This window comes from Capsella rubella, unplaced genomic scaffold (genome assembly GCF_000375325.1).
Source record: "Capsella rubella cultivar Monte Gargano unplaced genomic scaffold, Caprub1_0 scaffold_3, whole genome shotgun sequence".
NCBI lineage: Eukaryota > Viridiplantae > Streptophyta > Magnoliopsida > Brassicales > Brassicaceae > Capsella > Capsella rubella.
In genome coordinates, this window is record NW_006238921.1 from 9,426,341 (window position 1) to 9,450,278 (window position 23,938).

Genomic DNA, 23,938 nt, shown 5'->3' on the forward strand with positions numbered 1-23,938 from the left:
ACAAACCACAGTAACTGAAGTTACTCTTCCCAAACAATACACATTTCTGATCAAAGTAGTAGAATGAGAAGCACCGCACCCAAAACGTTAATAACCACAACCACAGAACCTCTAAGGTTTGAGAAGAAGAGTGAAAAAGAAAAAGATTTCTTACTTTATAGAAAGAAAAATTGAACAAAAACATTAAGATAAAACACAGCAAAAAATAAGGAAATGCTTCATGACAACACCAACAACAACGTGACAAACATCAAAACTCATAACCAAATTAAAGAAAATCTTAACGGTGTCCACACTTCATCAAAAAAATTAGCCACTCTGGTTTGTACAAAGCAATGATTTGTGCTATTGCCAATCCAAGTAACACTCCAAGCCCGTACCCTATTGCCACGCCTTTCCAATTCAACACTTGTTCCTCTTCTTCATCTTCCTCTTCTTCTTTAGGTTGATGTGTTGGTGGCGCGTTAGTCCCAAAGCAACTTTCATCAAGAGGGGAACCACAAAGCCCTGCATTTCCTTCAAATGACGATTTTGGTTGCCCAGTTATCTGTGTTCCTTGTGGTATTTCACCACTAAGTTTGTTGTGAGAAAAATTCATGTACGTCAAAAACGAGAGAGTCCCTAATCCATTAGGAATAGTCCCCGAGAGCTCGTTACTGGATAGGTCTAGTGACTCGAGCTGCTTAAGATTGGCCAAAGAGATAGGAATATGGCCAGTGAAGGCGTTGTTCGACAAGTTGAGTGCGATTAGTGCCTTTAAGAGACCCACAGATTCAGGAATTTCTCCTTCAAATCTATTTCCAGAAAAATCAATTGTGGCGTAGGAAGCAAAGACTATCTCATCCTCCATAGATAGACCTTTATACTGTAGATCTATAAGTTGCCGAAAAGAGACTATATAGTTCCGATAAACAACCTTTGAGTATTCTGTATATAGACCCAAATCTTCATTCATCGTGAGTGATGATGCTTTCCAATTCACAAAAAAATCTGAGGGCAAGCTTCCAGTAAATTTATTACCAGCTATCTCAAGTATTCTCAGCTCATGAAATCCCAAAGAACCATTATTAGGAGGAGATATAGGACCATAGAATTTATTTGACCGAAGGATAAGGACTTGCAATCTCGGTAAAGCCTTAAGAGAGAAAGGAAATGTATCTTTGATTCTGTTGTGTTCCACACTCAGCAATTGTAGAGCTGAGCAATTTAGAAGAGACCTTGGAAGCTTTCCAGTTAATCGATTGTACCCGACGTCGAGTAACTGTAGAGGTGCGTTGGCGTCACACTTGTCTGGAATACTTCCTTCCAAGTTGTTCTTCCGGAGTCTCAAAACCAAGAAGTTACTCATACATAGAGGAATTGGACCGGTGAATTTGTTGTAGCTTAGCTCAAGGACATCCAGCGAGCTTCTGTTGCAGACTGAAAGAGGTATGTCGCCTCTGAAACTATTGCGAGATGCAGAGAAGAAGTTAATAGAGAGCGGTAGATGTGGGAGTGTTCCTTCTATAAAGTTTATACCCAAATCTAAGATCTGCACCGATGAATTTACTAAAACTTCGGATGAACCTTCAAATCCAGTTAAACAATTTTTTCCAATGAACACTGAGCTCAGATGAGGAAGGCTCCATAACCACTCTGGGATTTTCCCAGTGATTGCATTGTTGGTTAGGGAAATATACTCCAAATTCTGAAGGGTCTTTAAGATGTATGGGAAATCACTGATGTTGCATTCCTTCAAACACAGCGCTTCGAGTGTTGATGGAATGTATGAATCCAAACTTAAACTAGCTTGAGATATCCAAACACCAGAAAGATCGAGGAGCAACAAAGATTTGAGAGATGAGAAGAGACTTAAGTCAATTGGGTAGCTTGTTTTTAGGTAAGAAAGTTCGAGCTCTTTGAGGTTGATGAGCTTTGAGATAGCCTCTAGGATTTTCCCTTCAAAATGATTTTCACCTATGTACAAAGACTCTGTCCTTGACGACGAAGAGGAGTTAGAAACTTTGATAGAACCGTTGAGATTGTTTAGACCTAAATTAATATATGATAAGAAAGGCATCGTGAAAAGAGAAGATGGGATGGTTCCAAAGAAATGATTATTACGAAGTTCTAAATGGGAGAGCTTGGTTAGATTTTGTACAACTGGGAGACTACCAGTAAGGTCGTTTGAGGAAAGGTACAAATCGGTTAACTGGCTTAGGTTACTAATTGTGGGAGGAACTTGACCGAAGAAGCTATTAGAGGAAACATACAAGAACTCTAGTTTGTTGAGATTGCCAAATTCATAAGGGAGTGAAGACGCAGTGAAGTTGTTGAAAGAAAGATCAAGGTAAGTGAGGTGGTGTAACTCAAAGAGGCTACTGTTGGAATTCAGAGTTCCAGAGAAGTGATTATGAGAAACACGTAAGTATGTGAGCTTGGGTAAATTCCGCACAAATGATAAACTACCAGTGAGCTGGTTATCAGAAATATCTAAAGCAGAAAGCATGCTTAGGTTACTAAATGAAGAAGGAACTTGGCCGAGGAAGCCATTAGAAAAAAGAAAAAAGACCTCTAATTTGTTGAGCATTCCAAACTCGGAAGGGAGTGAAGATGGGATGAAGTAGTTGTGAGAGAGAGAAAGGTAACGGAGCTGATGAAACTGGTAAAGGCTACTGTTGGATTTAAGAGTTCCACTGAGACAGCCCCTGAGTCGTATCTTCGTGACCGCGCCGGTGGAGTTATCGCACCACACCCCATTCAAAGAGTCAGTGTGGTTGCAAGCATGAGTATCAAACTCGTTCTTAAACTGTGAAAATGCTTGAATCTGTTGAGGACCACAAGCAACAAGACCAACAACAGGCTTTTTAAAAGTGTAGAAGCTTGAAGGAGAGACACAAGAGAGTAAGAGCAGCAAGAGAAAATTCAAACGCATAAGCGATTGAGACATGATGAAAACTTTTTTAAGAAAGATAGAAAGACAAGAGAAAATTGTTTTGATATAAGAAACTTGAGAGGGGAGATTGGTATAAATAAAGATATGATGTAGTTTTGCATAGTGGAGTATTGACTCAGAATAAGTTAAGAGTTCAGTGAAGTCGTCACATAGCCATGCATGATCCACGTTTGATGACTTTTCTAATGTATAATTTGAACTGAAATCACATCAGTTTGAAATCAGTGGCTAAACGTTTTTCACCGGGGTCATATTATATCTTTTTAAGAAAATAAATATAATAATTAAACAAATACAGAAATTATTTTGTAGAATCTTTGAACAAAATTAAGGGGGAATTCTAAAGGAAAAAAGATACGTAGCTACATGAAGTATGCTACAATACATGGCCACACATCTGAAATTTAAAAATGTATCTCTAACTACACAAACTATATGTATTGCATGCCCACATATACGAACTATATGTAGTCATGTCGCCAACATCACGAACATTTTTTCTGGTACACTTTTCGCCGGAATCCGGCGTTGACCAGTTTTACTGGCGTTGACCAACACAAATATTAAAAAAGAAAATTTAGTTTTTTAATATTTAGAAATTATGTTATTGAATCATTTATAATATTTTAAATTAAAAAAAAATATATACAATATTCAATATAAAAATATTTTGTATATATATTCAATGCTTTGATTTTTATAATTAGTTAGTTTCGATAATTTCAAAACTAAACTAAAATAAAAAACCAATTAGGTAAAATAATAATAAAAAATAACATTTAAAAATGAATAAAAAATCACAATGTTTCTTTTTAATATTTTCTTAATTATACAATATTATAATGATTCAAAACATATTTTTTAAATAATAAAAACTTAAAAAAATCTTTTTTCTTGAATATTTATATTGGTCAATGCCGGATTCTGGCCAAAAGTGTACCGGAGAAAATGTTCGTAATGTTGGCGACATGACTACATATAGTTCATATATGTGGGCATGCAATACATATAATTTGTGTAGTTAGATATACATTTTTAATCTTCGGATGTGTGACCATATATTGTAGCATACTTCATGTAGGTAGGTATCTTTTTTCCAATTTTAAAAGACAATGGATACGTTTGTGCTTTTAAGAAGAAGAATTGGCGTTGGTCACGTTTGTTCATATCAACTTGACAAAACTCACAAAGTTGATATGTAGAGAAAAAGTGGTTTCGAAGTTTGTCGGATCTTCCTTGCATGGTTTAGATATTTGTAATTCTGCATTCTCACGTCGTGTAACGTCAGGAAGGGAGAGAGATTGAGAGCATGAGATTGTTCTTTAGCTTATGTGGGCTGATTAGTATTAGCTTAATACACAAAATGAAAATATTATTTTGTTTTTTTTAAAGAGTCGAACATATTGGCTTTGATTGGTAGCATAGTTAATGGCGGTTAAAAATTCAACCGCTCATTTGGTTACCAGTCTGGTCTAATCATATGAGCGGTTAAAATAGGTGAAAGAAACGAGTTGTTAGAATAGGTGGTTAAAATCTTAAAAGAGGTGGTAGCATTTGTGAGTAACTGTCTTATTTATAATAAGGGCGGTTGAAATTTTTAAATTATATAATTTTTTTTTCTTTTCTAAAAAGTATTGTGCATTTATATTATTATCTTATAGAGTTTTAAAAATGAAACTGAATTTTCTAATGTCTAATTTGAACTGAAATCACATCAGTTTGAAATCAGTGGCGAAACGTTTTTCACCGGGGTCATATTATATCTTTTTAAGAAAATATATATAATAATTAAACAAATACAGAAATACAAGTTAAACGTCATTATGTAAATAAGTGAGTATATGGATGTTTATTTGCATAATAGAATTTAGAGAATTTTTGAGAAATACCCCTTTTGGTGTACCACTTTTTAAAAATACCCCCTTTATCTATCCATTTTCAAAAATACCCCTTTTAAATATAAAAAATTATAAAGTTTTATATAGTTTATAAGGTATTTCTATATAATAACTACTACTGGGAGATTCGATACAAATATTTTAAAATGTTTTAAATAGTTTTAAATCGTTTTTATAAGTTTTATAAGGTTTTTATAAGGTTTTTAAAAGGGTTTATATGGTTTTTATAAGGTTTTTATAAAGTTTTTATAATTTATTTTTACGCTATTTATGAAAGGTATATAAAGTTTTATACACATATAAAGGTAATTTGTGTATATATTTATAAGCTTACACACATATTTGGATAAATTTCAACGTTTTTAGTGGGGTTTTTGATAAAGTCTGAAAATGGGGTATTTTTAAAAAGAGGTATATGAAAAGGGGTATTTTTGAAATTCCCCCTAGAATTTATTCTCCTATACATACAAGTAATAACCATTGTAAAAAAAAAAATTGTTTATAAAGAAAATTATAATATATAAACTTTCACAACTATATACCTTTTATTTTCATATTTAATTTTTATTATTTTATAAATACAATATATTAGCAATTTTAAATTTATGAAGATAACTGTTTATAGTCAAAATTATAATGTTTGAAACATTCACAATTACATATCCACTTATTATTTCTTTTCTTATCAACCACACATTTATTAAAATTGTACTCCATGGTTGGTAGCCACTTATTTGCATAATGAAACTTTATTGATTACACATACAAAATATTACCAGTTGCAAAACTAGAAAATCATTGTTTATAATAAAGTTTATAATATTTAAAATTTTACAAGTACACCTATTTATCTGTTTTATATAAATAATTACAATTAGTATGAAATTATTTTGTTCACTATGTAAAATGTATCCAATCAACATACTTTAAGTGATTTTATTCTGCAGGTTATGCTATTATGCAATTATGCATTGTTACCAATCAAAGCCAAAATAAATAATAGAAAAAGTTAATCTATACTATTAAAGCTGAAGTACAAATTAGATTTACACTAAAGTTTTCAAATGAAATAAAATACATTCCTAAATGGATACTTCATTTTCAAAAATTTGGGTATGGATAATAAAACGGATATTTCTCCAGCAGATTATATCATTTCCATATTTAGTTTTGATTTTCCTAAAATATATCTACCTCATTAAAAAAGTCAATAATAAAAATATAATTTTTTTTCCGCATATGTTGTAGTTTGAATTTTTCTTAAAGGGCATATATTACTCAATTGATAAAACAAAAAGGTGTATATAAAACATACCACATAGGTTAGAAAATTTTAGAAAATTGTTCATAATCATTATAAATATGATTGATATACTTTAATCTACGAATAAACAGGAAGCTTGATTTCTCAAACGTCCAAAATTTAAAAAAAATATCCGGTTTAATCCGGTTCTTTATATGAAAAAAATTCAAAATATTATAATATTGAAAATTTTTAAATTTGAAAGCATTAGATATATTGAAAAATTTAGAACTTTAAATATTTTAGGTGAAACATCAAATATTAGTCGACTAAATTTTCCAAAGATATTTTTTTAAAAAAAATACAAAATAACATACAAAGAAATTATACATGTAAAATTCAAAAACATGTATGTAATATTTTTGAACTCAAATCTGATTTTGAACCGGATTACCCACCGGATCATCGGATCACTAGGTTAACCGGGTTCGACCACAATCAATTGATTATTTTATATAAATTATGCAGTTTCATAAATAGATTTTTTTAAACATATTATGTCAAACAAAATATGTAGTCTAACAATGATAATAATTTTATAAAACAAATTAAGTTCAAATAAAACAATAAGAACACTTATAATACATCAATATTTTACGGTAACCAATTTTAATTGTATCTATTATTGTTTGAGAAATAATAAAAATGCTATGACTTCTAAAATCAGGTAGGTTCAATTGGTTCATATGGTCGCGGGTTAACAAAAAATTTGATGGTTATTTTTAGTCATAAGATTACCAGTTATTTACACTAAACCTAAACTGGAAAAGTATCCAGTTTTATGGTCGCAAATTATCCTGTTAAACTGGCGAGTCTAATTCGCAAGTAAAAACATCTGATTAATCAAACACTTACAACATGAAAAATAAACACAATCTCAAATCACATATATATATATATATATATATATTAACTTTTCGAAAAATGTCATCCGTGCAGTAGCACGGGTTATCCTTTAGTTTCTCTAATAAAGTTTAGAATGAATCAAATGTTTGTTTCTCTCTCACAAGCTTTAATTGAGTGTTGTTGTTAAAATTTTGATATATTTTGTCTAAATCTTTGTGGTAACTCTTAGGACATCTTGAAATCCATCGAGTATTAGATTAAATCAACACCTACAGATAATCATACATGGAATTTTTTATTCATAACCAGTTCAATTTTGGTCTAACTTAGACACCGTTGAGATCAATATCACGAAATAAGTTGCTCACTAGAGTCTTGTCATCCAACTTAGTGTCCACATGCATTGCATTGGGTCGTTTTTTTGTGTTAAACTAGGGTTTGTTATGGGCTTTCAACTCAAAACCAATTGGCAATGAGTGGATTGGCCCTAACCCTTTATATATTACTTAAGTCCCATCACATCTTCCAATGTGGGATCTTTTCTCCACAGCTTCAAAAGTTAATGATTCTTGTTCCATATGACTATTCGGCTCAAACTAAAGCACATATTTTTCAATATTATGCATATGTAAGAAGGATAAGTTATCCAATTACAACTCGAGATCAACATTATATTCTCGAGAAATATTAACCGTTAGAGAATTTTGGAAACAAATGAGTTGATTGAGATGTTATAATAACTGTAGCCACCTCTTGAACTAGGCTAACCAGCGATAATGAAGTATAAATGTCTTTACGACCTCATTTTGGCAAAAAGGCCTCCTGATACCCTTTTTCAAAAGAAATTGCCTTAGCATCCTTTACGACGATAGTTTCTTTCTTGTGTAACAAGTTCTTTACAAAGTTTAAATTTTAAGATAATCCTTCACAAACCACAGTAACTGAAGTTACTCTTCACAAACAATGCACATTCCTAATCAAAGTAGTAGAATGAGAAGCACTGCACCCAAAACGTTAATAACCACAGGACCTCTAGGGTTTGAGAAGAGTGAAAAAGAAAAAGATTTCTTACTTTATAGAAAGAAAAATAGAACAAAAACATTAAGATAAAACATAGCAAAACATAAGGAAACGCTTCATGACAATACCAACAACAACGTGACAAACATCAAAACTCATAACCAAAAGAAAATCTTAACGATGTCCACACTTCATCAAACAAATTAGCCATTCTGGTTTGTACAAAGCAATGATTTGTTCTATAGCAAGTCCAAGTAACATTCCAATCCCATACCCTATTGCCACACCTTTCCAGTTCCACACTTGTTCCTCTTCGTCATCTTCCTCTTCTGTAGGTTGTTGTGTTGGTGGCGCATTAGTCCCAAAGCAACTTTCTTCCAGAGGGAAACCACAAAGCCCTGCATTTCTTTCAAATGATGATTTAGGTTGCCCAGTTATTTGTGTTCCTTGTGGTATTTCACCATTGAGTTGGTTGTGAGACACGTTCATGTCCGCCAAAAACGAAAGATTCCCTAATCCATTAGGAATAGTCCCTGAGAGTTGGTTACTGGATAGGTCTAGTGACTCGAGCTTCCTAAGATTTGCCAAAGACAGAGGAATATGGCCTGTGAAGGCGTTGTTCGACAAGTTGAGTGCGATTAGTGCCTTTAAGAGACCGATAGATTCAGGAATTTCTCCTTCAAGTCTATTTCCAGAAAAATCAATTGTGGCGTAAGAAGCAAAGACCCTCTCATCCTCCATAGATAGACCTTTATAATGTAGATCCATAGGTTGCTGATAGGAGAATCTATAGGTCATGTAAACTAACGTTGCATATGACATATATGGACCCAAATCTTCATTCATTGTAAGTGATGATGCTTTCCAATTCACAAAAAAATCTGGGGACAAGCTTCCGGTAAAATTATTATCAGCTATCTCAAGTATCCGTAGCTCAGGAAACCCTAGAGGACCATTATTAGGAGGAGATATAGAACCGTAGAATTTGTTTGAACGGAGAATAAGGATTTGCAATTTCGGTAAAGCCTTAAGAGAGAAAGGAAATGTATCTTCGATTTTGTTGTGGTCCACACTTAGAAACTGTAGAGCAGAGCAATTTAGAAGGGACCTTGGAAGCTTTCCAGTTAATCGATTGTATCCGACGTCGAGTGACTGTAGAGGTGCGTTGGCGTCACACTTGTCTGGAATACTTCCTTCTAAGTTGTTCTTCCGGAGTCTCAAAATCAAGAAGTTACTCATACATGAGGAATTGGAGCTTAGATCAAGGACATTCAGCGAGCTTCTATTGCAGACTGAAAGAGGTATATTCAAAGATTTTTTACAGGATCTATGAAGTCTACTATCTGCAAATTATGGATCTACATTATAAAGGTCTATCTATGGAGCAAGAGACAGTCTTTGTTGAGCTTTCCAAACTCAGAAGGGATTGAAGACGGGGTAAACTTGTTGTCAGAGAGATCAAGGGCACGGAGCTGATGAAACTGGAAGAGGCTACTGTTGGATTTAAGAGTTCCACTGAGACATCCCCTGAGTCGTATCTTCGTGACTGCGCCGGTGGAGTTATCGCACCAAACTCCATTTAAGGAGTCACTATGGTTGCAAGCATGAGTATCAAACTCGTTCTTAAACTGTGTAAATGCTTGAATCTGTTGAGGCCCACAGGCAACAAGACCAACAACAGGCTTTTTAAAAGTGTAGAAGCTTGAAGGGGAGACACAAGAGAGCAAGAGCAGCAAGAGAAAATTCAAACGCATAAGCGATTGAGACATGATGAAAACTTTTTTAAGAAAGACAAGAGAAAATTGTTTTGATATAAGAAACTTGAGAGGGGAGATTGGTATAAATAAAGATATGATGTAGTTTTGCATAGTGGAGTACTGATTGACTCAGAAGAAGTTAAGAGTTCAGTGAAGTCGTCACGTAGCCATGCATGAGCCACGTTTGATGACTTTTCTAATGTATAATTTGAACTGAAATCACATCAGTTTGAAATCAGTGGCGAAACGTTTTTCACCGGGGTCATATTTATATCTTTTTTAAAAAAATATATAAATAAATATAATAATTAAACAAATACACAAATTATTTTGTAGTATCTTTGAACAAAATTAAGGGGGAATTGGCGTTGGTCACGTTTGTTCACGAGAAAAAGTGGTTTCGAAGTTTGTCGGATCTTCCTTGCATGGTTTAGATATTTGTAATTCTGCATTCTCACGTCGTGTAACGTCAGGAATGGAGAGAGATTGAGAGCATGAGATTGTTCTTTAGCTTATGTGGGCTGATTCGTATTAGCTTAATACACAAAAATGAAAATGTTATTTTGTTTTTTTTGTAAAGAGTCTAAGAGAACATATTGGCTTTGATTGGTAGCATAGTTAAGGGCGGTTAAAAATTCAACCGCTCATTTGGTTACCAGTTTGGTCTAATCATATGAGCGATTAAAATAGGTGAAAGAAACGAGTTGTTAGAATAGGTGGTTAAAAACTGTGGTTAAAGTCTTAAAAGAGGTCGTTCACAACCATTTCTAAAATAGGTGAGTAACCGTCTTGTTTATAAAATGGGCAGTTGAAATTTTTATAATCATATAATTGTATTATTTTGTATAAAAATATTGTCTATTTATATTATTATCTTAAAGAGTTTTAAAATGAAACTGGTTTTTCTGTAAATCTATTTAATTTTTAGATATTCTCAATTCTTTTTCTATAGTAATGTTTTTACTAACACTTGTTACTAAACATATTTAACCGCTCGTTTTACAACATTAATTATAGACATGAACTCTAGGGTAAAAAAAAAAATGAAACATTAATATATCAAATTATATATGTAAATTGTATATGATTATTAATTAATAATATTAAAGGGCCCGTATATATTTACATACGGATTTATAAAAAAATATAATCTTATAAGATTATCCGCACTTGGATTGTAATTGTATGTTCACGTTGGCATAACCCCATAAGAAATGACGTTCTTTAGATAAGTTTGCAATCAATAAATGTTTTTAAACCAGTAAATTACAAGTGAAGTTTAGGTATCAGTCATTATCTTGGTTTTCATTCCAAAGTTGTTCTCTAAATGGCTTGTCATATGTGTTATTATTCTAACTTAAATTAGTGAAATTCTCAAGTTCTGAGAAACAAAACTATATAGTCTTCCTTTATTTGCAACGTATTAGATGAAAGACATATTAAATAACTAATAGGAAAAAGTCAAAACTAGTTGCCAAAACCTTTCTTTTTTTGTTGACATCAATTGCCAAAACTTTATACATTAGGAAAGAATTTAAATATAAAGTTAGAAGGAAAACCAATAATGAAAAATGATTAACCAAATCATTAACCTTGCAAACGAACTTTTGTAAATGTTACGTGTGGCGTTGATGACGGCTGAATCTAACGAGTAAGTAAGTAAGCTCACAGTTCTCGCTTGTTGGTAAATGACAGAGCCACCTTAAACGATGTCAGGTAATCTAATGTTTAAACAATTTCACTTCCGTCACTGCACAATGCCATTTTCGTCACTTCCGTCACTGCATCAGATTAAGATACAACAAACGTACGAAAATACTTCAAGAAAATACATTGATACACACAACAACTTGACAGACATTTAAGGATCAAACTCATAACCATAACCAATAAAAGAAAATCTTAACGGTGTCCACATTTCATCAAACAAATTAGCCATTCTGGTTTGTACAGAGCAATGATTTGTGCTATTGCCAATCCAAGCAACACTCCAAACCCATACCCTATTGCCACGCCTTCCCAGTTCAACACTTGTTCCTCTTCTTCGTCGTCTTCTTCTTCTTCTTCTTTAGGCTGATATGTTGGTGGCGCATTAGTCCCAAAGCAACTTTCTTCAAGAGGGAAACCGCAAAGCCCTGCATTTCCTTCAAATGACGATCTCGGTTGCCCAGTTATTTGTGTTCCTTGTGGTATTTCACCATTAAGTTTGTTGTGAGACACATTCACGTACGTCAAAAATGAGATAGCCCCTAGTCCATTAGGAATAGTCCCCGAGAGCTGGTTATTTGATAGGTCTAGTGACTCGAGCTTCATAAGATTGGTCAAAGATTGAGGAATGTGGCCAGTGAAGGCGTTGTTCGACAAGTTGAGTGCGATTAGTGCCTTTAAGAGACCAATAGATTCCGGAATTTCTTCTTCAAGTCTATTTCCAGAAAAATCAATTGTGGCGTAGGAAGCAAAGACTATCTCATCCTCCATAGATAGACCTTTATACTGTAGATCTATATGTTGTGGATAAGAGATTGTATAAGTCCGATAGGAAACCTTTGAGTATTCTGTATATAGACCCAAATCTTCATTCATCGTGAGTGAAGATGCTTTCCAATTCACAAAAAAATCTGAGGGCAAGCTTCCAGTAAATTTATTATCAGCTATCTCAAGTATCCGTAGTTCAGGAAACCCCAAAGGACCATTATTAGGAGGAGATATAGAGCCGTAGAATTTGTTTGAACGGAGGATAAGGAGTTGCAATTTCGATAAAGCCTTAAGGGAGAAAGGAAATGTATCTTCGATTTTGTTGTGGTCCACACTTAGAAACTGTAGAGCAGAGCAATTAAGAAGGGACCTTGGAAGCTTTCCAGTTAATCGATTGTAGCCAACGTCGAGTGTCGTTAGTGGTGCGTCGGCATCACACTTGTCTGGAATACTTCCTTCCAAGTTGTTCTTCCGGAGTCTCAAAATCAAGAAGTTACTCAGACATGGAGGAATTGGACCGGTGAATTTGTTGGAGCTTAGATTAAGGACATCCAGGGAGCTTCTGTTGCAGAGTGAAAGAGGTATGTCGCCTCTGAAACTATTGTTAAATGCAGAGAAGAAGTTGATAGAGAGCGGTAGATGTGGGAATGCTCCTTCTAAACTGTTTGACTCCAAAACTAAGATTTGCACCGATGAATTTAATAAAACTTCTGATGAACCTTCAAAGCCAGTTAACAAATTATATGACATGAACACTGAGCTCAGACGAGGAAGGCTCCATAACCACTCTGGTATTTTCCCACTGATTTTATTCTTGGTTAGGGAAATATACTTCAAATTCTGAAGTGTCTTTAAGATGTTTGGGAAATCACTGATGTTGCATTGCTTCAAACGCAGCGCTTCGAGTGTTGATGGGATGTATGAATCCAAACTTAAACTAGGCTGGGATATCCAAACACCAGAAAGATCTAGTAGCAACAAAGATTTGAGAGAGGAGAAGAGTCGTAAGTCAATTGGGTAGCTTGTTTTTAGGAAAGAAAGGTCGAGCTCTTTGAGGTTGATGAGCTTTGAGATAGGCTCTAGGATATTTCCTTCAAATTGGTTTTCACCTAGGTACAAACTCTCTAGCCTTAACGGCAAAGAAGAGTTAGGAACTTCAATAGAACCGTTGAGTTTGTTTCTACTTAAATCAATATATGATAAGAGAGGCATAGTGAAGAGAGAAGATGGGATGGTTCCAGAGAAGTGATTATCACGAAGATCTAAATTGGAGAGCTTGGTTAGATTTTGTACAAGTGGGAGACTACCAGTGAAGTCGTTTATGGGAAGGTACAACTCAGTTAACTGGGTTAGGTTACTAATTGTGGGAGGAACTTGACCGAAGAAGCTATTAGAGGAAACATCCAAGACCTCTAGTTTGTTGAGATTGCCAAATTCATAAGGGAGTGAGAAGGCGGTGAAGTTGTTGAAACCAAGATCAAGGTAAGTGAGGTGGTGTAACTCAAAGAGGCTACTGTTGGAATTCAGAGTTCCAGAGAAGTGATTACGAGAAACACGTAAGTATGTGAGCTTGGGTAGATTCCGCACAAATGATAAACAACCAGTGAGCTCATTATCAGAAATATGTAAAGCAGAAAGCATGCTTAGGTTACTAAATGAAGAAGGAACTTGGCCGAGGAAGCCATTAGAAAAAAGAAAAAAGACCTCTAATTTGTTGAGCATTCCAAACTCGGAAGGGAGTGAAGAGGGGATGAAGTTGTTGTGAGAGAGATCAAGGTAACTGAGCTGATGAAACTGGAAGAGGCTACTGTTGGATTTAAGAGTTCCACTGAGACAGCCCCTGAGTCGTATCTTCGTGACCGCGCCGGTGGAGTTATCGCACCACACCCCATTCAAAGAGTCAGTGTGGTTGCAAGAATGAGTATCAAACTCGTTCTTAAACTGTGAAAATGCTTGAATCTGTTGAGGACCACAAGCAACAAGACCAACAACAGGCTTTTTAAAAGTGTAGAAGCTTGAAGGGGAGACACAAGAGAGTAAGAGCAGCAAGAGAAAATTCAAACGCATAAGCGATTGAGACATGATGAAAACTTTTTTAAGAAAGATAGAAAGACAAGAGAAAATTGTTTTGATATAAGAAACTTGAGAGGGGAGATTGGTATAAATAAAGATATGATGTAGTTTTGCAAGGGTGGAGCACAAATTGACTTAGAAGAAGTTAGAGTTCAGTGAAGTCGTCACATAGCCATGCATGATCCACGTTTGATGACTTTTCTAATGTATAATTTGAACTGAAATCACATCAGTTTGAAATCAGTGGCGAAACGTTTTTCACCGGGGTCATATTTATATCTTTTTAAAAAAATATATAAATAAATATAATAATTAAACAAATACAGAAATTATTTTGTAGTATCTTTGAACAAAATTAAGGGGGAATTGGCGTTGGTCACGTTTGTTCATATCAACTTGACAACTTACAAAGTTGGTGCATGACGAGATAAAGTGGTTCGAAGTTTGTCGGATCTTCCTTGGTTTTTAGATATTTGTGATTCTGCATTCTCGCGGCGTGTAACGTGAGGAAGGGAGAGAGATTGAGAGCATGAGATTGTTCTTTAGCTTATGTGGGCTGATTAGTATTAGCTTAACACACAAAATGAAAATATTATTTTGTGTTTTTAAAAAGAGTTTAAGAGAACATTTTGGCTTTGATTGGTAGCATTGTTAATGGCGGTGAAAAATTCAACCGCTCATTTGGTTACCAGTCTGGTCTAATCATATGAGCGGTTAAAATAGGTGAAAGAAACGAGTTGTTAGAATATGTGGTTAAAATTTTAAAAGAGGTGGTTCACAACCACTCTAACGTATGTGAGTTACTGTCTTATTTATAAAAAGGGCGGTTGAAATCTTTATAATTATATAATTGTTTTATTTTCTAAAACATATTGTGCATTTATATTATTATCTTATAGAGTTTTAAAAATGAAACTGAATTTTTTAAAACATATTATAAGTTTAGATATTCTCAATTGTGTTTCTATAATAATGTTTTTACTAACGCTTGTTACCAATCAAAACTATTATTTAACCGCTTATTTTACGACATAAAAACAAATTATAGAAATGAACTCTAGGATAAAAAAGAATTTCAAAAGTATATATTAATATACCAAATTATATATATGTAAACTGTATATGATTATTAATTTATGATAGTAAAGAGACCATATATATTTACGTACGGATTCCAAAAAAAATATCATCTTCTTATATATTATCCATATATTGTATACTGTATACTTGGATTGCAAATTGTATTTGTATGTTCATGTTGGCATAACCGCATAAGAAATTGTATTTGTGTAGATAAGTTTTAATGTTTTTAAACCAGTAAAATACAAGTGAAGTTTAGCAATCAGTCATTATATTAATTGGTTGATTTATAATGTTCATTCCCTAGTTGTTCTCTAAATGGATTGTCATATGTGTTATTCTAACTTAAATTAGTGAAATTCTCAAGTTCGCAGAAACAAAACTATATAGTCTTCCAGTAATTTGCAATGTATTGGTTTGTTATCTACGTATTGCCGCCGAGATAAAGGACCGAGCAACAACATATCGACCGAACCTTGTTGATTGGTAAAAGTTTCTTAATGGGCAAATCTTCTTCATGGGTCAAGTTTAAAGGAGGGCGAAGTCCATGTCCAAGTAAGTCATTTAGTTGTGTACAATATTTCACATTTTGCATACAAGACATTTTGACTATCTTAGCCTATGCATACAACAGATTTTGACTCATATCAAACTATTCGATGCTTGTGTGGATCTGTTCCACTTGTTCCTTTGTGGGTGCAATGACAAGAGCAAGGAGCCCATCTAGATCATGAAGCCGCATCTGGTTGTAAAGATGGTGTGAAAGAGGTAAGACATACAATAAACTCTTCCTTGAACCTTCCGGCCATGAGAATGAGGAGTATTTGTTTATGAAGAGATAGAGGAACTTTGAAGTCGATGACATTCTTAACTTGCTTTTGCTTCTCGCAGAACTTACAACTTATAAACCATATTTGGGAAAATTGTATACCATTTTTGTAAACTAGGATCACCACTAATTTATTTTTGGTTTCACAAAATCAAATATTTTGTTTAGACCATCTACACATACCATTACTCTATCTTCATACCATTACTCTAGTTTCAACTCTATAATTGAGCAACTCTATCTTCAAGTAAGTACATAACTCTAAAATGGAATAATAGACTAGAACACTCCAAATATGAAATAAAATTTGGAATTCTCCATTTTGGACTTGAAAATGAAAGTAGGGTTGAAAAAAAAAAGTTTACTTTAAATAGATTATGGATGTATAAAGTTGTTGTACATAAAAAGAAAACATTCATGGTGATTCCAAATAATTTTTTGTATATTCAATTTAGTCTGATATTAGTTAAGCCAAAATTGGTGGATTTGATCAGGGTAACATAGTAAAATTTATTTCCCGTAAATCAAACTCATATGCGGAAATAAAGTCATTCCTCTCATGACAAGTCCTTCATATAAACCCTAGAGTGTGTTACATCGTAAATATTGTATATGAAATTTTATATTTTTGTATAGTTTAACACATGTCATTTTAAATTGGTAAATATGAAGATCTTGGTGTTCCTTAGATAATATTTTTGCTCGGTTAATTTTGCATCATCTTCCACCTCCATTTTTTTTACCAATGTTGAAAGAGTTGAGATCAATATCAGTTCATATCCAAATTGCTAACTAGAGGTTTTTGCTCCAACATGGTGTCCACTGTCCACTAACATACTATTAGCTAAAAATTAACTATGCATTGGGTCGTCTTTTAGCTTCAAAATGTAATGATTCATATTCCACAAGAGTCTTACTCAAAGCCTCAAAATAAAGCACATCTTTCCAAAATTATGCATGAATTATTTCGACAAAAAAAAAAAAAATTTGTATCCTGGTAAGAATAGGATCGACAATCGAAAAAAATTTACCCATCAAAAGCATATCACTAATAGTATAAATCTTACACTATTTCAATCTTTCTTTAAAAGTATAATAACGTATTAAAGTCTTTCAATGACTTAAATCTCAAATTCCCTTTGGCAAAAAAGAGTCAAAAACTTCTCATAATTGTGGCAATCAAACCTAAAATCATGGTACGACCAGTATATGATGTTATGGGTATGAATCTTTTTGCACGAACATGATGGTCTTACATGTGTTAGGGGCCCTTAAATGTTTTCAACAAATGATGCACCCTAGTTATCATTTCTTCCAATAAATAACTCTCCATTTTTTCATGTAAAGTTAAGGACAATAAACTTTAACTAATTAACATTACAAATATAATTGGGGAAAACATAAACCATATGTATTCTTTAGTGTAACAAACTCTTTAATTTAAGCCTTCACAAACCACAGATACAACACAATAACCGAAGTCACTCTTAACTTATGTTACGTTGTGACTGTGGAGTCCAAAACTAAAGAGTTATTAGTGAAGAAGAGACAAGAAACAAATGCACTTGTCATGTGCTAAAACAATGTTGCCGTTTCCTTAAAGAAACTTGCAGACAAAACAAAAGACTCCGTCACTTAGTTGTAAAGCCCAAAGCTGTTATAACAAATGAATTCTCAAACGTACACTTATGCCCTCACCCCCACACACCAAAAAGTCAAATAGAATTGATCAATAAAGATGGGTAAATAAGTAAACTTACCAACTAATTTCTCTAAATAACGCTTACCCGTTACCACCAACACTTTTGCTCCTACACACTTTTGGTTTATACTTTATACACCAATCTCTTTCTTTTCACATAAACGAGAAAGCGAGAAGAAAGTGTTCAAAGAGCTCATCATAGATATCAAATCACATATATGTAAACTATTCTATTTTTGTAGATTTTTGTTTTATTTTTATCATTGTTACCTGACATTGAACTTTATTTTTTTGGTATAAAGAAGAATCAGAATTCTCTCTGTCTCTTTTCTTTAATGAATAAAAAGTATATTCTATTTACATTACAGATCTGCTCTTGGATTTCGGATTCTTCTTCTGCAAAACTTGAAGACGAAGGTCTTATCTTCTTCACTGGCATTTTCTCGGTAATGGGTTTTTCACTGAAGCTCTCATGCTGAATTAAGCAAACGAGTCTTGATACAAAAGGTCGGTTTTTTATTTTTTTCTATGGTAGCGAAAATTTTCTCGGGAAAATTTGGGTTTCTCGGGAAAATTTGGGTTTCTCGGGAAAATTTAGGTTTCTCGAGATTGTCCTAGAAATCTGAGTTTAGGAAGCTGAGATACTAAGTTGTTTAACTTAAATTCAACTCCATTAGATTTTAAAATTATTAGTTGTTTAACTTAAATTCAACTCCATTAGATTTTAAAATTTATAAGACTTTCAAAATCTGGGTTCATTGAGACTGATTTATTATTCATTCTTTAAATCAGTGGAAGTGTATTTACACTGACACATGATATCTTTTGGTTTTGAACAATAGAATTGAATTCTATAACAAATGATTTTACAATTTTCAATGAAATTATACCAAACTTTTACCGTCACGTATTTTTTTCCCATTTCAAATTTCTGTATTGAAATCTTAACGTATCTTTAAAAGATGAAAATTGTTTTTTTTTTTTTTTTTGTTAAAGTGATCAAATGAATCATACAACAACTGTTAAAACAATATACACATTAACTAGGGATAAAAAAAAAAGACTGGGAAAAAATGATAAAGAGAGATACATATGTGTTGGGTCATGGGTGAATGAGTTTGCAAATATTGATAACGTACGTGTATTACGTTAAATGAAACTTTTATTAATTTATTAGATTGTCAAATCTCATGTTAGAAGGTTGGTTTTGGGATTGACATAATTTACACATGAAATCAGTTTCAGATTCACTCAAAGCTTTTCAAATGAAATCATTTGTGAAAATCCACCAAACTTGAATAACATAAGACTTTAGTTAATAATTGTAAGTATAAGAACCAATAACACTAGATTTTAAACTCTTTTAATGAAGATTTTGCAAATATAAGAACCAATAACACTAGATTTTAAACTCTTTTAATGAAGATTTTGCAAATATAAGAACCAATAACACTTGATTTGAGTAAAGTATTTAAAATCATTGATTAAATAACATTAGACTTGGGTTAGAGTTAGACTCTATTAAAATCCATTATCCAATAACACCCACTAAGTTTAGTTTCCTCTTCGATTTCCCCGAGAAAAATCTTGTCTTTATATAACAAAAAGTCTTGTTTTTTTTTAATTTTTTTTTTCAGTTCAGATTCTTTGTATTGTGGTCTGAATCGGTGAGAGATGATTCAAATGGACGGTGGAGATAGGCTAAGAGTGACGTTATTAGATCGTATGTCAACAACAACGGTGGAGACTAACCGGAGCTCGTTAACGGGTTTAACTCTAGAAGCTATTCTAATGTCTGACAAAAACGTAACCACTCCGTCGCCGGGGATTCTTCCGCCACCACCACCGCCGCCGTCTTCAAGGAATCAATCGAACAGGACACTTCTTGATGTAATGCAGAGAGAGCACCGACACGACCGACACAATCGAGACAAAACCGCTTGGAAAAGTCTCCGTGAAAAGCTCCGTCTTAAACGTAACGCTACTGTTTGGATCTCGGCTAATCCTATCCCGGTTTTGGATAATACACCTATCCCTAACCGGGATAACGAAAACCACCAACTCGGTTTTCTCCTGACGGAGGAAGCTTCGTCGGTGGAAGGAAGGGTTCGGTTAGGAGCTGTGTTGGCGGAGGAGAGAGCTTTATCAGCGAGAGAAGAGGAAACGTCGCATGAAGTGGAGCCGGCGAGGATGTCTTTGATGGAGTTGTTAGAGGAGAACGAAGAGCAGATGAGTTTGGTTTGTGTTGAAGGAGAGACGGAGGAGATGGAGACGGTGACGGCGGCGGAGATAAGTTGTTGTGTGTGTATGGTGAGAAGCAAAGGAGCTGCGTTTATTCCGTGTGGTCATACGTTTTGTAGGTTGTGTTCGAGAGAGCTTTGGGTTCAAAGAGGGAACTGTCCTCTTTGTAATACCACAATTTTAGAAGTTCTTGATCTTTTTTAAGATTGGTTCTGTCAATTTTTATTACCTTAATTTATCATAATCAGGTCGTTTCGTTTGTTGTTGTATTGTGTGTTGTCATTGAATATTAGAATGAAATCCTTCTTATCCTAGACAAAATATCCGAAAAGTACCGAATCAAAACCGAACTAAAAACTAGAACCGAACCGAACCTAAAGCAATAAACCGAACTCGAAAAGAAACTGAACCGAACCTAAAGCAATAACTGAATAGATATTTAATTTCAGAATCAAGAAAAAATCGAAACTGAACCCCTACCGAACTGAAACTGAATGTGTGTATTCAAAAAATCCACAATATAAATATATATCTAAAATACTAGTTATATTTCATTTAATATAATCTAATTATCAAAATTATAATTATAAATTAAATCCGTAAACATCATGTACTTATATTCAAAACAGCCAAAATATTTTTGAGAACAAATATATTATGATGTTTTCATACATACATTTTAGAAATAACTCAGAACTAAATCCGAACCAAAATTCTAAAATAACTGAATGGATTTTTTACCCAAATAACACAAAACTGAATGAATATATTCGGAACCGAACTGAATATCCGAACGCCCAAACCTAATTAGGACTGATAAATATATAAACTCAACTGCAGAACTGGACACGAAAGATCTAAATCCGAATCCGAACCAACTATGGCCATGCATAAGTGATGGTTAGTAATGGTTAAGACACTACTGTAATAAGTAGTTAGTACTTGTATGATTCGAATGGTAAACTTTAACCAAACTTATCTTATCTTACACTAAATTAGAACGAAAAAGTTAGCATAGAGAGTTGTTAGTTGTACCATAAATTCTTAATTTATTGATTGTGTCACTGATATGTTTGATTTGAACCAGAACAACAAATAAATAAGTGGTCGGGCTAGACGTGAACAATCCTCCAAACTACACTTATGGTTACGGCAAAACCACCTAACAAAGCTTCACTGGTTAACTAACTTACTCTTTTACCTGTCTTTTTCAATTTGTACTTGCTTTGGTTAATTTAGATAACCACCGGTTTAACATCTAACCGATAAGTCTTGGGCTTTCATTTTGTAGGCCCAATAACTAGAAGTCATGGGCTTTCATTTCCTTCCTTTTTCAGTAAAAAAAAAAAACAGAGAAAATTCGTGGAAACGCCATCGACGAGATCTATCTAGCACGAACCCGTGAGAGTGGTGTAGGAGAAGACGAACGACGAAAGAAGAAGCAGGGAGCTTTCATAAAACCCTAGAGATCTTTGTTTCTCCGATTTCGGAAGAAGTTGTGAAGGAGAGGGTTTAGATTAGTCACGATTTGAAGATGAACATATTCAGATTAGCTGGTGATATGACTCACCTGGCCAGTGTTCTGGTCTTGCTTCTCAAGATCCACACCATCAAATCCTGCGCTGGTATGTTCATTTTTCCCTCAATTCTTCTCTGAATTTTGCTGAAATGTGATTTAGATTATGCGATTTGACGTTGACCGATCATATGGTTCCTCACTCGATTACGATTCTGTCAATTTGGGAATTTGTAATGATTAGTTCAATTTTAGAAATGATGGATCTGATTCTGAGTATCTGTAGTAATTTGGTCGCTAAGTTATGGTTTTAGGAGAGATTGATCGAAGAGGAATCGAATTTGTGAAATTTGTATGAATGGATCTCACGGATTTGAGGTTACATTTATGAGAATTTCAATTTTTGTTTGGTATGGTATTTGTAGGTGTCTCATTGAAGACTCAAGAGCTCTATGCCATTGTCTTTGCTACACGTTATTTGGATATTTTCTCGAGTTTCGTGTCTCTCTACAACACCTCTATGAAGTTGGTGTTTTTAGGAAGTTCCTTTTCGATTGTTTGGTACATGAGGCATCATAAAGCTGTCCACAGGACTTACGACAGGGAGCAAGATACGTTTCGTCATTGGTTCCTTGTGCTTCCTTGCCTACTCTTAGCTCTTTTGATTCATGAGAAGTTTACCTTTCTAGAGGTTTGGCTTTTCAATAAGATTGTAATTTGTTTTCCATGGAGCCTGAGAACTCTTTTGTTTGACTGGCTGATTTATTAATCTGCAATTGGTATCTGCTTTATGATATCAGGTACTGTGGACGTTTTCATTGTACTTGGAGGCTGTTGCCATATTACCTCAGCTTGTCTTGCTGCAAAGGACTAGAAATATTGACAACTTGACCGGGCAATATATCTTTCTCCTTGGGTACGATCTTGTTCCCATGACTTTCTTTCATTCAAAAGTATCCATGCTTCTTTATTCCTCTGAACATCTCTTGACTGGTTCCGTATATGATTCCTTTCCATCTCTGGGTACTTCATGATTAGGGGTTTTGTGAACTTTATGTTTTCTTCTACAAATGTGCTTTAGATCAGTGCCATCTAATGTCTATTCTTGATATCGTCCTGCCCTCATTTACACCATTGACTGTTCTCCTGCTAAACTTTATTTAGTTATTTGGGTTTCGTATTTCGACTGCTATACCAATAATGCCCTCTTCTTGCAGGGGTTACCGTGGATTATACATCCTCAACTGGATCTACCGTTACTTCACTGAGCCGCACTTTGTTCACTGGATAAGTATGTTCCTTTCTCTCTCAACTTTCTTGCCATTTACATGTAGCACACTGTAACTCATTAGCATCTTTTTATTTGCCCTCTAATTGGATAAGTGTTTGTCTTGTTTTGCAACTTATTACTGAAAATGTGATGCCAGTTATGGCCCTTTTCTTTGCTCATAAGTTCAGATTAAATTTAGCATTCAGATTCAATAGATACATGTGGAGCCTCATGATTCATGTGTGAAAACATATTGGTTTCTCATGCCGGAAAACGCAATATGCATCATTTTCTCTCATGAGTCACCTTTATCAATATTTGCTGTCTTGATTAATATTCGTGACCTGACATTTCAAAAATGCTTGATTGCAATGATGCAGCATGGATCGCCGGACTTGTTCAAACACTGCTCTATGCCGACTTCTTCTATTATTATTTCCTAAGGTAACAATTCCTGCATCTTCTCCTTTTGTTCCTAACGTTTTTTGAATTCTGCCATTGACTGTTTTTATTTTTTTCCCGTTATGTTTGCAGCTGGAAGAACAACAAAAAGCTCCAGCTACCAGCTTAATTTCTAAATTTTTCAATGCTCGGGAAACCCTACGGATTCAATTTGGTTCCCGACACAATACCCATGGGGATGTTACCAATTTTACTCCGATGGTGGTTAGTAGAGGAGAGAACGAGCAGAGATGTGTAAACTCCAGCAAACTAACTTATTACACTTTCTTTTGACTTTCTCGTCTCTCAGCTTTTTCTGGTCGAGTTAGTGTTACTAAATATTTCAACAGGACAGTAATATACTCATCATGATTCACAACGTGATGTGAACTATTTTTAAATTGGGAGAGCTCCACTTCTATAAAGAACAAGAAAAAGACATGTATGAAGTTTCTATAGGCTTTTAAAATCTTATCTACCACTCAAAAACTGAAACTTCATGTGTTATTACTTATTAGCTAGTCGAACACAAATCTTGTCGTAAAGTTAATC

At 34.0% G+C, this 23,938-nt stretch overlaps 4 protein-coding genes and 1 pseudogene across 6 annotated transcripts; 2 read left to right on the forward strand and 3 right to left on the reverse strand.

The window, feature by feature from the left end:
* Window positions 1-280: 280 nt before the first annotated feature.
* LOC17891307 lies at window positions 281-3,036 on the reverse strand (annotated as a pseudogene).
* Window positions 3,037-8,176: 5,140 nt separating this feature from the next.
* On the reverse strand, window positions 8,177-9,870 carry LOC17891480 (receptor like protein 42). The gene is made up of 2 exons (XM_023785615.1): window positions 9,396-9,870; window positions 8,177-9,345 (listed from the first exon to the last, which is right to left on the reverse strand). Exons 1-2 carry the CDS (start codon window positions 9,868-9,870, stop codon window positions 8,177-8,179), a joined length of 1,644 nt encoding a protein of 547 aa, XP_023641383.1.
* A 1,791-nt stretch (window positions 9,871-11,661) lies between these two features.
* LOC17891943 (receptor like protein 42) lies at window positions 11,662-14,331 on the reverse strand. Its single transcript, XM_023786872.1, has one exon. It carries the CDS (start codon window positions 14,314-14,316, stop codon window positions 11,662-11,664), a length of 2,655 nt encoding a protein of 884 aa, XP_023642640.1. The 5' UTR covers window positions 14,317-14,331.
* Window positions 14,332-18,092: 3,761 nt separating this feature from the next.
* Window positions 18,093-20,428, forward strand: LOC17890610. 3 transcript variants are annotated; one of them, XM_006298315.2, is made up of 3 exons: window positions 18,093-18,138; window positions 18,287-18,425; window positions 19,561-20,428. In XM_006298315.2, exon 3 carries the CDS (start codon window positions 19,593-19,595, stop codon window positions 20,361-20,363), a length of 771 nt encoding a protein of 256 aa, XP_006298377.1. In that variant the 5' UTR covers window positions 18,093-18,138; window positions 18,287-18,425; window positions 19,561-19,592; the 3' UTR covers window positions 20,364-20,428. The 3 variants fall into 3 exon arrangements, with proteins under 3 accessions (XP_006298377.1, XP_023642068.1, XP_023642067.1); XM_023786300.1 differs by lacking the exon at window positions 18,093-18,138 and having other exon boundaries at window positions 18,190-18,425; window positions 19,556-20,428; XM_023786299.1 differs by lacking the exon at window positions 18,093-18,138 and having other exon boundaries at window positions 18,190-18,425.
* Window positions 20,429-21,519: 1,091 nt separating this feature from the next.
* Window positions 21,520-23,858, forward strand: LOC17891180 (ER lumen protein-retaining receptor B). The gene is made up of 6 exons (XM_006298467.2): window positions 21,520-21,784; window positions 22,101-22,366; window positions 22,476-22,591; window positions 22,893-22,966; window positions 23,326-23,389; window positions 23,480-23,858. The coding sequence occupies exons 1-6, from the start codon at window positions 21,694-21,696 to the stop codon at window positions 23,514-23,516; spliced, it is 648 nt and encodes a 215-aa protein (XP_006298529.1). The 5' UTR covers window positions 21,520-21,693; the 3' UTR covers window positions 23,517-23,858.
* The last annotated feature ends 80 nt before the right edge of the window (window positions 23,859-23,938 follow it).

Bases quoted from the DNA above. Each gene is read 5' to 3' on its own strand.
- LOC17891480 (XM_023785615.1), bottom strand. From the start codon at position 9,870: ATGCAAAACTACATCATATCTTTATTTATACCAATCTCCCCTCTCAAG. The intron at 9,346-9,395 runs GTCTCTTGCTCC...CATAATTTGCAG, and splicing joins TGGAAAGCTCAACAAAGACT to ATAGTAGACTTCATAGATCC.
- LOC17891180 (XM_006298467.2), top strand. From the start codon at position 21,694: ATGAACATATTCAGATTAGCTGGTGATATGACTCACCTGGCCAGTGTT. The intron at 22,367-22,475 runs GTTTGGCTTTTC...TTATGATATCAG, and splicing joins AGAAGTTTACCTTTCTAGAG to GTACTGTGGACGTTTTCATT. The intron at 22,967-23,325 runs GTATGTTCCTTT...GCAATGATGCAG, and splicing joins GCACTTTGTTCACTGGATAA to CATGGATCGCCGGACTTGTT.
- LOC17890610 (XM_006298315.2), top strand. From the start codon at position 19,593: ATGATTCAAATGGACGGTGGAGATAGGCTAAGAGTGACGTTATTAGAT.
- LOC17891943 (XM_023786872.1), bottom strand. From the start codon at position 14,316: ATGTCTCAATCGCTTATGCGTTTGAATTTTCTCTTGCTGCTCTTACTC.